General features: G+C 43.1%; 2 protein-coding genes across 3 annotated transcripts in view; both read left to right on the forward strand.

The window, feature by feature from the left end:
• The window catches only part of Soat1 (sterol O-acyltransferase 1), a 43,030-nt gene extending 33,560 nt beyond the window's left edge, over positions 1–9,470 (forward strand). For both annotated transcript variants that reach the window (XM_005071310.4, XM_021227876.2), the window contains exons 11-16: positions 92–221; positions 1,973–2,070; positions 3,471–3,569; positions 5,071–5,206; positions 5,724–5,869; positions 7,023–9,470. In XM_005071310.4, coding sequence (XP_005071367.1) covers positions 92–221; positions 1,973–2,070; positions 3,471–3,569; positions 5,071–5,206; positions 5,724–5,869; positions 7,023–7,079 — 666 coding nt within the window. In that variant the 3' untranslated portion in view covers positions 7,080–9,470. The remainder of the gene's footprint in view (positions 1–91; positions 222–1,972; positions 2,071–3,470; positions 3,570–5,070; positions 5,207–5,723; positions 5,870–7,022) is intronic.
• A 3,760-nt stretch (positions 9,471–13,230) lies between these two features.
• Positions 13,231–16,067, forward strand: part of Axdnd1 (axonemal dynein light chain domain containing 1) — a 64,408-nt gene continuing 61,571 nt past the window's right edge. Inside the window, exons 1-3 of the mRNA XM_040739116.1 lie at positions 13,231–13,733; positions 14,613–14,785; positions 15,483–15,586. Of these exons, the coding sequence (XP_040595050.1) occupies positions 13,634–13,733; positions 14,613–14,785; positions 15,483–15,586 (377 nt within the window). The 5' untranslated portion in view covers positions 13,231–13,633. The remainder of the gene's footprint in view (positions 13,734–14,612; positions 14,786–15,482; positions 15,587–16,067) is intronic.

Genomic DNA, 16,067 nt, shown 5'->3' on the forward strand with positions numbered 1-16,067 from the left:
CTATAGACTGGGGTTAAATGATATGTATGTAAATATTAGTTGTATGTGTATTTCTTTATGAAGCTGTCATTGTTTCTTTGCTATGTTCTAGGTTTTTGGCTGTCTGTTTTATGTATACTACATCTTTGAGAGACTCTGTGCCCCATTGTTCCGGAATATCAAACAGGAACCCTTCAGCGCTCGTGTTCTGGTTCTGTGTGTGTTTAACTCCATCTTGCCAGGTAACCTAGACGCTCATTCACTTGTCCATCCATATATGGTGAGGAAGAAAGCAGGAAGCTGCTGTCCGTAGGCACCTTTAGTTCCCTGCTTTTTCCTATGAACTTAGCTGTACATATATCCACCCACCACTTCTTCATCTGCTCTAGAAGTGAAATGTCCTCCTAGTTTCACTTCTCACTGAGTTTGTTTCCTCCACAATTTGTGTAACTTCCTTTTCCTCTTCAGTTCTCTATAATCTTTAATCTCACCAGGCCATCAGATACCCATAGTTAAAGTCCCCACCAGTAATCTTCTGATGCTAAACCAGATAGATGGTTTAACTGTTTCCAGAGTGACCTCTAGGAGACATGGGATGCTCTAACCACATTTTGAAGTTTCAATTTGTCACTATTTCTTATCTTTCTGCTTTTCATCATACTTGTCTCCTAGTTTCTTTCAGTCCATGTATTTTTTCCCAGTAACACACAAGTTCCTACCTACTGTGTGCCAATGCTGAGGGCAGCTATAGATGATGCACACACAGTGTGTACTTGGGGGAGCTTGCACTTCAGAAATTCTTTGACTTAACCTCCAGAGCTTCTTTGACTTAACCTTCTTGTCTATACTTAACTACTGTTGTCACTATCTCCCTTTCCTTTCTTTTAGATATTCCTATAACATGAATAGACACAGACACACACACACACACACACACACACACACACACACACACACACACACACCCTCTAACTCACTTGACTGCAAAGTCCTTGAGATTAAGGATCATATTTTGAGAGTATTTATTTTTATTTTTTTATTTTATGTGTATTATTTCCCTGAATGTATGTGCACCATGTGCTTGCAGTGACCAGAAAAGGGTATTGGATCACCTGGGACTGGAATCACAGACATTTTAATTTACCCTGTATAGGCCAGCAAACACTGTATAAATCTTTTTTGAGCAAGTGAATAAAATAGGTGGGCATGCAATGAGTATTTTACAGTACAGTGTGAAAGTACTGTATAAATAGAATGGCCTTTGTAGACTTTTAGCATTGGGCATTGGAAAATATGCTGGAGAAGTAAACAACAACAACAACAACAACAAAAAACCACATACTGTTTGGGGAAAAGTGGTGGGAAGGTTTTTGGACAAAAGGACAGATAGCAAGCCCTGGAGTGTCCTCCTGGAATGGCAGAAGCCCCATTGTAGATGTTTGCAGCACCCAGGAAGAGTTAAAGGGTCTTGGGCACCAAGTTTAGTGGCATGTCCAGGCATTTCTTTTTTTTTTTTTTTTTTTTTTTTTGGTTTTTCGAGACAGGGTTTCTCTGTGGCTTTGGAGGCTGTCCTGCTGCCTCCCGAGTGCTGGGATTAAAGGCGTGCGCCACCACTGCCCGGCCAGGCATTTCTTTAAAACAGGCTGGAATCATCTATTTTCTGTTAAAATTACATAGAAATACATTATTATATTTTTAAAGGATACAAAAAAACCCCAACAACAACAAAAAACCAAACCCTGGCTTTCCAAGGTGTATTGTATGACCTCTGAAATAGGTAAACTGGAATACCCTCAGGCTTGAAATGGGTAAGCTGGAATACCCTCAGGCTTGAAATGGGTAAGATGGAATACCCTCAGGCTTGAAATGGGTAAGCTGGAATACCCTCAGGCTTTGCAGCAGCGTCCCACTAAACGTACACTGGAGTGTTGTTGATGATGGCTGACTACGTGAGCTGCTTGGAAAGACTTGAGATTGTCTTTCTTGTTTTCAGGTGTGCTGATGCTATTCCTTACATTCTTTGCCTTTTTGCACTGCTGGCTCAATGCCTTTGCTGAGATGTTACGCTTTGGTGACAGGATGTTTTATAAGGTATTGTATACTTGTTCTCACCTTTTCACATTATGGTGTATGTATGTATGTATGTATGTATGTATGTATGTATGTATGTATGTAGCCCTGGCCGTCCTGGAATTTTCTCTGTAGATCAGGCTGGTTTTGAACTCAGAGATTGGCCTGCCTCTGCCTCCCAAGTATTGGGATTAAAGACATTCGCCACCATGCCTGGCATTTCTAATCAATTAAAGAAAATGAGTGGGGTTGGGGTGGGACACACATGCACCACGAATGCATGTGTGTTCAAGAGGTGGTAGTCGGGTGTCAGGCTTGGCAGCAAGCACTGTGACTGGAGCTACCGTGCCTGCCTTTGCGTTCCGTTTTATTTCCATATTGCTGAGTATTGACCTATGTTGGTTGGTATTGCCAGCTTTTTGACACAGATACCATGAGATAATTCTCTTTTCTCTCCCAGTTTTACCAATGTTAAATCTGAAATTCTGATACATGCATGTGCAGTTAGTATAACCCTCTGACGCCTCTTCCCTTTAGATAGCAAATGAATGCTGTTACATGCTCTAAAATCAGCACTCAGGAGGCTGAGGCAGGAGGATTTTACCATGAGTTCCAGGCCAGCCTAGACTACAGTATAGTTACACTTTGTCTTGGCCTTTCTTCGTCCCGCCGCCACAAAGAGCATAGAGCCTCTGTTGGCTCGTGAGGTACTGGTGACTGGTGGGAAGTGTTTATCCAAGGGCGTTATGCCGACTCCTCACTGTGCATTTCAAATTGGCCACTGGCTTTTATAGAGTAGCCCTAGCATGTTAGTCCTTTTTGACTGGTGAGTGGTTCCCAAGGGAAATAACTCCTTTCATTTTCAAAGGTGTTATTTCTGCTTCAAATGGTATTCTTAGACTTCCAAAGCTGGCCTTGTCAAAATTTTTGTTTTGACTTCATCTCCCACTCCTTTCTCAAGTAAATGTGGATGGCAGATTTTGGATGTCTGATTCTATTAGTTTTACCTTCAAATTGGGAGCAAAAACTACAAAAGGGACATTAGAACCACCATCTCACTCCCTTCATAATTAAGTGTTGTTGCCAGGTCCCAATCAGCCTGCCCCCATGTGTGCTCAGGTCTCTTGTGTTTAACAAGGTGGAGAGGAAGCTTACTGATAGCTGTGGAGGCAAACATTAGATGTGAATGGTTGTGTGTTCTATGTCTTCCATCATAACTTATTTGATAATGAGACAAAATGCACCTAGAGCCTTACTATGTATAGTGCTAACATGCATTAGTATTGACTACTAACTGCATCAGTGTGGGAACTAACAATTTTATCATAGTGTCCTTCAAGCTCTCTGTCAGTCATGTGTGCTCTTTGGAAATGGCCAGGGGTTTTACAGTGTGTGATTTTATACCTTTCCTTTTCTCTCAGGACTGGTGGAACTCTACATCATACTCCAACTACTACAGGACCTGGAATGTGGTGGTCCATGACTGGCTCTACTACTATGCTTACAAGGACCTCCTCTGGGTAAACAGCAAGACCTAGTTGATGTTATGTAAGAAATGGTGATTCCAAGGGGCCAGGAAAGATGGCTCAGTGGTTAGGAATGCGTGCTGCCCTTGCAGGGAACCTGGGTTCAGTTGTCAGAACCCACATTGGGCAGCTTATAACCACATGTAACTACAGGGTATTGGATACTGCCCTCAGGCCTATGTATGTACCTATGTGCATTCGGTCCACCCATATACACATAAAAATACCGTAAGTTAATCTTTATGAAGAAGTCCAGCATTGTGGCACACACCTCACAGCACTTCGGAGGCAGAGCCACGTGGATTCTGGAGTTCAAGGCCAAGCTGATCTACATTCTAAGTTTTAGGGCAGCCAACCAGAGCTACACAGTAAGACCTTGTCTTAAAACAAACAATATCGGGAAAGCTAGCCAAGCAAACTTGAATTTTTTTTAGTGTTGCACAGCTGGAAAAAGTTGTGTTTAATTACCTGTGAAGAAGGTGTTATAATTTCTTGTCAATTTTCTTAAAAGTTCACATCTAAGAACCTATATGCTGTGAATGGTATTGAGCATGGAAACCATTATGTACATTACTAGGACAATACCGTGCCTTTCTCTGGACTTCACTACCTAGTTACAAAGTTATAATTCTTAGAGAGCCATCTACCAAGGACCTTTAGGAATCTCATTGCTCACAAATAATCTCCCTTTAGCCCCTCTCTCTCAATCCTCCTCACTCCCCTTGTAGCTCTCTCTCTCACCCCCTTCCCTTTATAGACTAGGTACACCTGGAATTTGCAAGTATTCCTCTGCCCCTGCCCACCATACCCACTTAAATTTGGATTTGTTTCTTTGTTAAAAGTAGAGAACTACTGTGGATTTACAACTCCCCGACCTGAGACTAGGTTGTGTAAGCCATGCTTTGGAACATAATATATTTAAGAGTAACTAAGCACAGCCTGTACTTCTGGTTAACACTGGTGTCTCTGAAATCATCCACCTCAGTGACCGATGGCATCCTAAGGAGACAGGCATTCAAACTGAGTTCTCTCACTCACCTTGAAGCCCCATGTTGGGCTGAAGCAAGTCTCTTGTTTTTAAATCCTAGTTCTGAAAAGGGCACCTGCCCTGCGTTTTAAACAGTGTCCCTCTGATGATTGAAATCTGAGCCTGGTGTGGTCGTGTGAGCATTTGAAGGTGGAGGCTAAAAGATCAGGAGTTCAAGACTGGCCTGCAGTACATGAAACCTGGCTCAGTAATGTTTCTAGAACTTTTCACAATAGCACCACAATCTGGAAACCAAGCCCTCAGCATGTGAACCTCCAGGCAGGACACTTCATATCAAAACTAGTATTGAGCATGTTTTTGTAAATATTTTAATAGATTTGGGTTAACCTAAGGTAAAGGCTTGGAAAATCAAACATAACTAGGCAGGTGCCTTTACTGCATGGTAATCATGTCTTACTTTTTTTTTTTTAAAGTTACTAACTCTCTGGTATTTTCTTTGTACCTTAGTTTTTCTCGAAGAGGTTCAGATCTGCTGCCATGTTGGCTGTCTTCGCCTTGTCAGCTGTAGTGCATGAATACGCCCTCGCTGTCTGCTTGAGCTATTTCTACCCGGTGCTCTTCGTACTCTTCATGTTCTTTGGAAGTGAGTGACTTGGCCTGCTGTGTTTATTGCCCTTACTCTAAAGGAGAAAGTGAAACGGGAAGGAAACTATGAAGTCACTTTAGAAAATCCAGATGCCAACACCGTTTCAAGGCAGTTGGTTTAGCAGGTGGCCAAAGTTATATGCAGTTATATGAATAGTAATATGCAGCTGTGTCTACAGGTGTTTACACACTGGAGGGAGCATGTGAGCTAGGTAGCCTCTTGGGGACCGATTATAAACAGTCACTGTGCAACTCCTGAAAACAGGTCCGTGTTTGAGTGTGTGGTGAGGAACTCATAAGAATAATTCCATGAGATGTATTTTCACCTGTTTCCTGCTAACTAGGACTGATAATTTCAATAGTTAAGCATCATTTACTTGTAGAGTGAGTGACAGCAGGATAAAAGATGCTTATGAATGCTCACTGCTGGGACTCAGCCACGGCCTGTGTCTGAGCCCGCATCCCTGGTGGACTGTATTTTAATAACTGTATTTTTATTCTCTTTCTCACTTTAGTGGCTTTTAACTTTATTGTCAATGACAGCCGGAAAAGGCCAATCTGGAACATTATGGTATGGGCTTCTCTCTTCCTGGGCCATGGAGTCATTCTGTGCTTTTATTCTCAAGAATGGTATGCCCGCCAGCACTGTCCTCTGAAAAATGTGAGTGGCCAGCCCAGCTTGGGTGTCGCCCCAGATGGAAGGGGGCTGGTGTTACAGAGGGTGTGAGTCTGAGTTGAAAGGAGGGAGGGAGGACACGAGCATCAGTTCACTTCCCAGTCTGACTACTCTCCTGAGCAGCTCATTCCTTCACCCTTCTTCGTTATCTCCAGGGTTTTCCCAATGGCATATGCATCCCTTCCTCTGAGACTTGGAATTTTTCACCTCTGTCCCTCCAGCCCCCCAAAAGTAATAATCTGATGTCGGGGCTGCATTTCCCTTGATTTTACCATTCTTTTTGTTTTTCCCCCTTGTGGTTATGTTTGGGTTTTGTTCATTCTTAGGTTTTGTGTTTTTTTTTTAAACCTGTAGATGGATAATTCTCAATTTGTATGAGGCTGAGATTCCCTGTTGATATGTCTTTCCTGGGTATTTTTCCCAGGAACCACACCTGAGTGTGGCTATCCACCGCTGAGTTACGAGTCTCCCCATGGACCTCTGCATAAGCTCTCTTTTGTCACACACCCTCAATTCTCGCTCCTTATTTCCTGCAGAAACCTTTTGTGCATCTGATGCTCTGAATTCTGTCCCTGGTCATGCTGTTCTTTATCCTCAGGTCCCACGGGCCAGATTTTATTCCCCTACTGATGAGACCCAGGTTGCATGCTTTACTTGCCAAGGAAGCATCTTGAATTCTTGTTCCATCTTCCCTGTTTTGGAACTTCCAAAGTACTTCCTATTGAAGTGAATCATGAACTTAAAACCTTGTGTTATAGCCGTATGCACATACTTTATTGTCCTAGTCCTACCTCTATTTAGATTTTAGACTGAAACTAACTTTTGCTAAAATAATGTGTCAAGATGCTTAAGAGATACCATGCCTACTTACCGTTTGATCCATGGTCCACAGAATGGTGTTTACTGAACTTAGGGAACTTCTTACAGAACTTCTCAGTTGAATTAATGGGTACTGTTGGTGGAAAACATCTCAATATCTTTGAGTGAGAGAGTTTTTCAAACCTTAAAGGTCGCTGAAATGCTGGGGGGTGGGTTTAAAGATGCACAATATTAACATTCAGCTGCTCCCTACCCCATATACCTAATTCACATGTACTGTGAACACAAACAAACTGCTCTGCTCTTTCTCCCATCATAGCCCACCTTTCTGGATTATGTCCGGCCACGTTCCTGGACTTGTCAGTACGTGTTTTAGAAGCCTGGGCTCTGCCTCCTTTCTTGCCTCTGAGGAATGGACACTTCCTGATTCCGGCCAGCCATCTTCAGCAGTTCCTGAATATATCTACACCACATTGTTTGGACCATTCCTGCCTTTCCAGATGGCTCACCTGAAGCTGGGCTCGGTTCACTAAGTTATTATTTTTGGTTTGTTTCCTTTGGGGGAGAAAGGATACCAATGGCTGAGGTAATGGCTGATTTTTGGGGGGTTATCTCAGCTCAAGCCTTGGTGGTTTTATCTGTTTGTTTCCTTAGTTCTGTCCAAGGAGAGACTAAGCATATCTTGACCATGAATTAGCCAAAACATTTAGGAAGAAATCATTTCAGTACCTGTGTCTTAGAAGTTTTTTGTGCACACTCTTAGGAGGTGAGCTGGCTAACTGTGCAACTGGGGAGAAATATTTTGTCATTTCTAGTAGAAAGAGAGAAAATACCTACTTTCCAAAGATAATCTTGTGCTTTCTGCTCACACCTTTTGTTGCTATTCGGTTTTGCTTTGCTTCTGTGCTGGGAATGGAATCAGGGCCTTGCCTAGTGGCAGCACACTGAGCCACACCCTCACCCAGTGTTGTATTTTTTTCTGAAAGTTCTGGACTACTGTTTTTTCTTTTTTTAAAATTTTCTGTATGTTGTGATTTTTTTAAAAAGAATTAGCTTTCTTTTACCTTGAACTCAATACCAGTACAAATTCAAGGGTCAGAAGTATGAAGGGGAAAATACATTCCCTTTTGAAACTTCAAAGGTCATTTTAAAACATATTTGCTGAGCTGGTCATATGTTTAAATTATGCTAGCAGAAATTCTGTAGAAGATTTTATTGTCACTGGTTTGGGTTTTTAGATGCAGGGTCTTGCTAAGTAGCCCAGGCTGGACTTGAACTTGTTATGTAGCCTGGCTAGCCTAGAACCCGACTGACCTCCTACCCATGCCTCCCAAATTTTTATTTTCTTTTAGCTTTTAAGTTTGGTACAGTTGCTTTATTGTCTAACAAGTAGTGACTTTCTTGTTAAAGACTCGAGTCCATAATGGAAGTGTTAATCTCTCTAGTACTCCTAAGCGGCTACTAGGGATCCAGAAGCTGGCTTCTGAAGCATCCGCTCCGTCATTATACTTTTAACAGTATATTTTTAGATGAAATAAAATACTATGCAATTATTTGTAAGGACATGTACTCATTCTGTGACATTTCCAAGTTCTGAGGTGGGAGTACTCGCTGTGCTTGTGCACCGGTAAGACTGTGTGTGAGGATTGTGCATAGTTCAGCCTCCTGCCCAAAGAAATGAGCCTTACAAGTTGCTAGCACAGGTACTGTTCCATGGCACAGCCATCTGAGAGACTGCCTGTACAGTCTTTCGAAATCTTTTCAGAGTGGTTTTAAAAAATCATTCTGACTCTCACAAGAAGGTAATGTTCCTTAATAATCACTCTTAATTTGGACCAAGTGTCTCCAGGTTTATCACCTGCTTTATTCACCACATGTCTAGATGCATTGAAGCTGCCTCTGAATGTTCCCAAACAATAGTGTCCTGTACTGTCACAGAACCGCAACCACCTGCTGTGAATAGAGCCTATTAAGTCCTGGCATGTGTCCTACAGACTAAAGCCATCCAGCCACTTGGTTTTCATTTGTTTGTTTGTTTTAGTTTGGTTTGGTTTTGGTTTTTTGAGACAGGGTTTCTGTGTATAGCCTTGGCTGTCCTGGAATTTGCTCTGTAGACCAGGCTGGCCTCAAACTCACAGAGATTAGCTTGCCTCTGCCTCCCCAAGTGCTGGGATTTAAAGGTGTGCGCCAACATTGTGCAGCTAAACTAAATCACTTTTATGTAATTGCATTTTGAACATAATGAGGGAGCAGAATAGTCTGAAACTTAGTCATATTCTGAAGCAAGGGGACAGGATTTTAGGGTGCCCCTTTCTGTGAAGTCCTATGTATGCATTTTCAGAAAAGGGTGTCACTCTGTAGCGGTTCTCAATGTTGCATTTGTTGCACGGATCAAAGTTGCTCTTCCCCCTCACCCATCTGTTTTGAGACAAGCTCTTTCTCTGCTGCCCAAGCTGGCGTGGACCTCACATCCTCCTGCCTCAGCCTTCTCAGGTGCCAGAGCTTACAAACCTATGCTGCCACACCCAACAAGGCCTTTCAATAGGGATTGGTTTCCTCCCGATATTCTAGGTGGTAGCCATGTGTAGGACTGCGAACCACTTAGAATTATAAGAGTGTCTTAAACATCACACGTATAGTCCCCTTAAGGAGGCAGGTTCTTCTGTGAAAAAAGACTGGCTACCACATTGCTGGTTGCCTAGCAGGAGTCTTTCCTAAAAACTGCTGTCTGAACTCTTTAAAAACACAATAAAACCATGTATTGTTATCTGTTGTGCCAATGGGTGAAAATTCTTTTTAGTTAAGAATGATGCTTTCTTGTCTACAAGGTAAGGGATTTAGTATTTCCTATAAGACTCGTGAATGGTGATAACTATGATTTTAAGTGACCATACAAGAAAACCACTTATGCACATAATTTTGAAATATATGGAGTGTTCGACCCTTTGTTGAAATAAAGCATTACATATAAGCCCAGTTTATATAGGAAATAAATTCAGCTAGTTGATGAAACAGAAATTGGAGCCCTTCTCCAACCTCTGTTCAATAGGCAACCGAGAAATCAGCAGATAGCAACAATCAGCTGTAAGTTGGTAGGAAAGTTCTGGAGTCTTTTAATCTTTATGGATTTTTTTCTTCTGTAAAATGCTTTTAAATAGCTAATTTAGACTTGAGAAAAAGAATGGATTATTTTCAGAACTGCCTCAAGTTGTGTGTTTAAATGGAAAGATGCAGGTATTCCCCTTTTTATATGTTCACCCTCATCTTGACTCTATTTCAACATGCCTTCAGGTGAGTGGACGGCATACAGGGCCTGTGGTGGTGTCTGTCTTGTTGAAGGGTAGCTTCAGTAAGATGCAGCCTGTGAGTCAATGTGCTCATTCTTGGGTGTGAAGAGAGCAGAAGCCCTGGTCTAGGCCTTGTCCTTTGGACTGTGCAGTGGCTCCTGCAAATCAGGTCTGCATGTCCTAGGTCACAGGAGCAAAACTTTATAAGTGTGTGTGTGTGTGTGTGTGTGTGTGTGTGTGTGTGTGAGAGAGAGAGAGAGAGAGAGAGAGAGAGAGAGAGAGAGAGAGAGAGAGAGAGAGAGAGAGAGAGAGAGAGACTAAAGATAGATAGCTTCTGGTTTTGTTTGCTTTTTCTTTCTGAATTTTGATTACCTCTTCTTGGAGATTTTTAATCACTGGTGTGATCAATTTGTTTAAAATGTATTGTTCACATTCCTCTGAAAATTTCTTAAATTTGTGTTCAAATCCAAATTGCGAAATATTGCATATGTGAAGAATGTGGTAAATAAATAAATATATTTAGAAAAGCCCCTCAGTGTGTGTAGTGTATGCATGTGTGGAGACTGATCTTTCTGCATTCGGGTGGGACACTTCACATGCACACACACACACAACTTCAAGGAAATACAAGTAAATCTATAAAATCAAACATTATAACAATAGCACAGACTGGGATCCAAGCAGAGGAGTTTGAAGTGGTGTTCCTGGGGTCATGTTGTTTACTCAGAACTAAGACTGTGGTGAGTTCACATGATACAGCTTGGCGAGTGCTGTTATAAACACTGGATTCATCACACATTTCACTTTTGAAATGATTTTTGGTTGTTGCAGGTTCAGAAACTTTTACTGTTTTTTTTTTTTTCCAATCCCACATTCGTTACACAAGACTATTTGGGACCACAATGCATAATTTAAGAAGTTTTAGGATATTTTTAAACATGGTAGCCATGACGCTTTAGAGCATCCTCAGCACCACAGAGAAGCATAAACTATCGGGCATGGGCCATCACTCAGGCAGAAGCAGAATGGCTGCAGGTTCAAGGCTAGCATAGTCTAGTAGTTGTAAATGAGCTGGGGCAACATGATGAGACCTTTGTCTCAAGAGGAGAGGAGGAGTAAGCTAACAGACACACCTAGTTCTGTTGTCCAAGTAACTTCTCTGCATTCATTATTACCTCATGGTCGTAAGTGTCTATCATCTTATTTCCAGGCAGCTTTATATGCCAACGGTAGCTGAAGGAGAAGACATAACTGAGCAGCACTTTCTTACCCGGCTAATGGAGAGAATTAGGTTACAGGTTACCAGTACATACACCGGGCCCTATTTGCATTTGCAGTGGCATTGACTCACCCTAGCTTCTCTACTGTGGTCGCTTTTGGGGAGGTGGGGCTGGGGTTGAGACAGTTTCCACAGCCCAGACCACAACCTTCCAAGTGCTGAGATTACTGAGCTAGCAGATTGAACCTGCCAGCACTTGACTCTTCCCAGTCTCCACACCTGACATAAGTGCCGTTCTCCACGGACTGCCCATCTTGTATTCTGTTATAGCAGCACAAGTGTACTGGCGTTTCCTCTCCAAACAATCTGAGCATAGGGATGCATCATGATCAGTAGTTGGAATTACGATATTCTTTCCATGGAAGCACCTATGGGAGCAACAGGCACAAAGTAACTCCTTTTACCTTCTACGACCTAAGTGTTCCCACCTATTTGTACAGCGCAAGGCAGTGAGATGGGAGAAGTCGCTTCAGGGATTAAGTGTTCCTGGCTACTCATTGCCATGCAGAGGCAAGAAACAACATGGGGTGGGGGGCGAGGTTATGGAAGTTTAGGGCCCATTTGGCCTCAACCAAGTTTGTGCATCTGATTTACAAAGCTGAGTTAACAGTTTGTAAATTTAACAAGAGAAAGCTCTCATGGGATTCCATATTCAAGGCTGGCATGGCTGCTCACTTTGCTCTCGGTAGAAGCCTGATTTACTGTTCAGTGAGACAGGTTATTCTCATAGTTTTTTATCACGCGCTAAGTACTGCTTGGCACTGAAGCTATTTCTCCCCGTAGGCACATCAGGTGCGAACTGAACAATGATACAGAGCTAGAGCTGACGGCTCTGGCCTTGTTCCTGAGCGTTGTAAAGCACACGCAAATGCACACATACTCATACACACCACTGCCACCAACTACACAACATGAGACATTGCAATTTTAGAGCCCGTGGGAAGTATTTGGCTAAACTGTAGTTAAATTTCCTAGATAGTAAGAAGTATCTCTTCTGGAAAACTTCAAATAAATTCAGGTGTGCTAGTGCATGCCTGTGAACCTAGCATTCCAGATGGAGGCAGGAGGATTTCAAAGGTTGAAGTCAACCTGGGCTCTGCAGCCAACTCCTTTATATTTATTTTTTTGTTTATTTATTTTTGTTCTTCGAGACCGGGTTTCTCTGTATTGTTTTGGAGACTGTCCTGGAACTCGCTCTGTAGACCAGCCGGCCTCGAACTCACAGAGATCCACCTGCCTCTGCCTCAGGAGTGCTGGGATTAAAGGCGTGCGCCACCAACGCCCGGCGCCAACTCCTTTCTTTTAAAAAAAAAGTGCTAATTTAAAGTCTTATGTTTTAATAAAGCTACGTTAAATATTGATACTGGCCTACTTCCCACTCTCTGGGCTCCAGACGCGAGATTTGCAGGCTCATACCTGAGCACTCAGAGATGAATATGAAAACCCTGTCCACATGCTGTAAAGAGGAACTTGTAGGGCTTGGCGTGGTGGCACACGCCTTTAACTACAACAAATGGGAGGCAGAGGCAAGAGGATCTCTGTGAGTGTGAAGCCACACGGGAGATTCAGAAAATAGCCAAAACAATAAAAATACCTCAAGGACGGAAACAACTCCTACCAATACCCTTTCGCACGGGCGGGGCCGCAGAGAAGTCTCTGAGGGAGATGGGTGGCCACTTGGGCCTGCGCTTGCGCAGTCCGCAGCCGGAAGCCCATCCACTAGAGACTGTCTCATTCCGAGACAACAGCCCGATTAAATATTTGTCTTCCTTATTGCTACCATGCACGATTAAAGGCACACAGAAACAGCTATATGGAGACTGTTCCATCTGTTTCTCTCTTTTTTTTTTGTGACGGCGCCGCCGGAGGCAGCCCACACCACTGGTTGCTAGGGCACGGGGTCCTGCGTTGCTATGACGACGCAGGGCGTTCCAAGAAAGGGCCTACCGACCGAGGCCTGGCGGGAAACACAATCTGTGGGTTCAGCTGCGGTGTTAGTGTCCGCCGGCCTCTGCTGAAGGGACCGTGGGAGCCCTGCCCGACCCGAGCCCGTGGAGCTGGGCCGCGCTGACCCGCCCACCCACCGCGTAGGGCGGACTCTGACTTGCCGGGGCTAGGTCCTGACTCTGACCCACACACACCTCTCTGACGTGCCAGGCTGTCCGAGAGAACACTCCCCAGGGAAGGGAAACCATGCTAACTGAATTCTGAATTCCAATCTGAACATAAACCCTCCAGGGGTCTCTGTCCATTTGCTTTTTTTGCCTGCAGAACTGCGGGGCGGCCTGAAAGTCCCTGCACGATTTTGATTTGTTTGTGAATTTTCTAGAGGAATAGTTTTGAGAGTGAGAAGAGGCATTGCTTATGATGTCTCTCCGCAAAGCGTCGGGAACTTCGCTGAACTCTCCATCAACACCTGAGGCCAAACAGTCAAAACTTTCTGTTGTCAAGGAGGAGACGAAAGGTAAACTTCAGCGATGTCATGGATAGAACCATCGTGGCCACTGACGGACTTCACAATCCATCCCCCCTTCTCGGACAGCCTGGCCGCAGTCAGCATCCTGTTTCCTCTTCGATTAAATACTAACAGCTGTATGAAACAGCTCCTGTTGGGCTCCTTGCTCTCTGACTTTAAGGAAACTTTAAAATTGTAGTGGTGTGGATAAGATAAACACAGCTTAGTACTATATGCCTATTTGTAAACGACTCAAGATTTTTCTGAAAGTTCTTAAAATTTCCGTCCTTGGAGCTCGGCTTTGTGGCTCACACCTTTAATCCCAGCACTCAGGAAGCAGAGGCAGGCAGGTCTCTGAGTTCGAGGCCATCGTGGTCTACAGAGGGAGTTCCAGGATAGTTAGAGCTACATAGTGATACCTTGTTAAAAAAAAAAAAAAGGAAGGAAGGAAAATTAATGATATATGTAGGCTTGTAGTAGAATAAGAATCAAGTACAGTCATCCTTCCTCTCAAACTGAAACTTTCTCCAGTTTATTGTCACTTAGGGTTTTTCAGTTTGTTTTGTTACTTATATTTTGCTACAGTCCCATCAAACCTTTCCTTGTTTAGGAGGTATGGATGCTTCACCTCGGGAACTTGCACACCCTGAGCTGGCTCCCTGTTCACTTTTTACATGGAAACAGGAGTCTCACTCAGTTGCCCAGGCTGCCGGAGCACTCACTCATTCACTCTGCAGCCCAGCTGTTTATTTGTATCTCCATGTTCCCAGGCTCTCCCTCCTCCCTCCCTCCACCCATCTGTGGGCTGGAAGCTGGTCTGTGCTTTGCCAGGGGAGCTTTAACCCCCAGAGCACTCCACTGAGCTTTTCCTTCCTGTTTCTGTCTTAGCACTCCCTGAGCTAAAGGAGAAAAGAAGCATGGTGGACCATCTCAAACCCCTTCCTGCTTCCCTTCCAAATGAATTCATCCCCCAGGAAATTCTCCTCTCTCTGAACTATGCAGCCAATGCTGGTCCATGTCCTGAAAACTTACTGCCTACTAAGAAACTTAAAGCCCCAAAGGTACGTATACACAAACCTAGAATGGTTGGGGTTATTATCTTTCTTTTAAATTCACTTCATTAAGTCTTTGGTGAGCATAAGTTATGTATTTCAGATGCTCTTTTAAAATTCAGATTTAAATTAAACATTTTTAAATGACTTCCATGTGTGAGTCTGGGCACAGGGTCAAAGGACAGCTCCAGGAGTTGGTTCTGTGTCCTCCATGGGCTCTGGGGAGAAATACAGTCATCAGATTGCCAGCTCTTTGAGCTGCTGAGCCATCTTGCCAACTAGAAAATTCAGATCTTGCTGAGCATGGTGCCTGGGACTGGTAATTCCACCACTTCAGAAGCTGAATCAGGAGGATTATCATGGGTTCTAGGCCAGACTGGACTACACAATGAGATCCAGTCCCAAAAAACAAAACCAAAAGAACAAAACCAGAAACAACCGAAGCAAAAAAATCCTCAGATCTTTTGAGCAAATGTTTCCATTGCTTGAGTATATCTATTGACCTGATTTTATGTAAATTCACCAAACATATTGTTTCTGCTCCCTTAATATTCTAATTTGCCTTTTAACATGTTCTTGAATAAACATTTTGCTCCTCTGTAAAGCATCCACATGCCCTTGGTGTAAAGATTCAAATTGGTAACTTTTCTTTGACTAGAGTGCCCTCTTCTGGACATTTGTGTCTTTTGCTTTTTTTTTTCCACAGGGTGCTCTTCCTCGTCTTGTAGACCACGTCTGGCAGTACCCTGTTCGAAGGAATAAATTCAAATATCTGATTGATCATCCTGTCTCCCTAACAGGAGCTGGAAGGTAAAGAAGGAGGAGAGTGGGATATATGCATATAGATAGAATTATTTTCTCATTTTGGGCGATAGTCTTGGGAGGGCACAGAATGGCAACACTGTAGAATTATGAATTATGAAATTTACAAAACTGTTAAGTGATAATTCTGAAAGGATAGGCTTATGGTTATTATCAGTATGGTAGCTTTGAATTCTGGCTGTACATTTTGCTTATTTTTTTCCATTTTTGAGACAGTATTTCTCTGTGGCTTTGGAGGCTGTCCTGGAACTAGCTCTTGTAGACCAGGTCTCAAACTCACAGAGATCTGCCTGCCTCTGCCTCCCGAGTGCTGGAACTAAAGGCATGCCCTACCAAAACCTGGTGGTTTGCTGAATTTTTAAACATTTGTCTATTTTGTGTATATATATATATATGTCATATATATATGACATGTCCCATGTGTAAGATCAGAGGAAAACTTGTAGAAATCAGTTTTCTCCTTCCACCC

Source organism: Mesocricetus auratus, unplaced genomic scaffold (genome assembly GCF_017639785.1).
Source record: "Mesocricetus auratus isolate SY011 unplaced genomic scaffold, BCM_Maur_2.0 Super-Scaffold_100676, whole genome shotgun sequence".
NCBI lineage: Eukaryota > Metazoa > Chordata > Mammalia > Rodentia > Cricetidae > Mesocricetus > Mesocricetus auratus.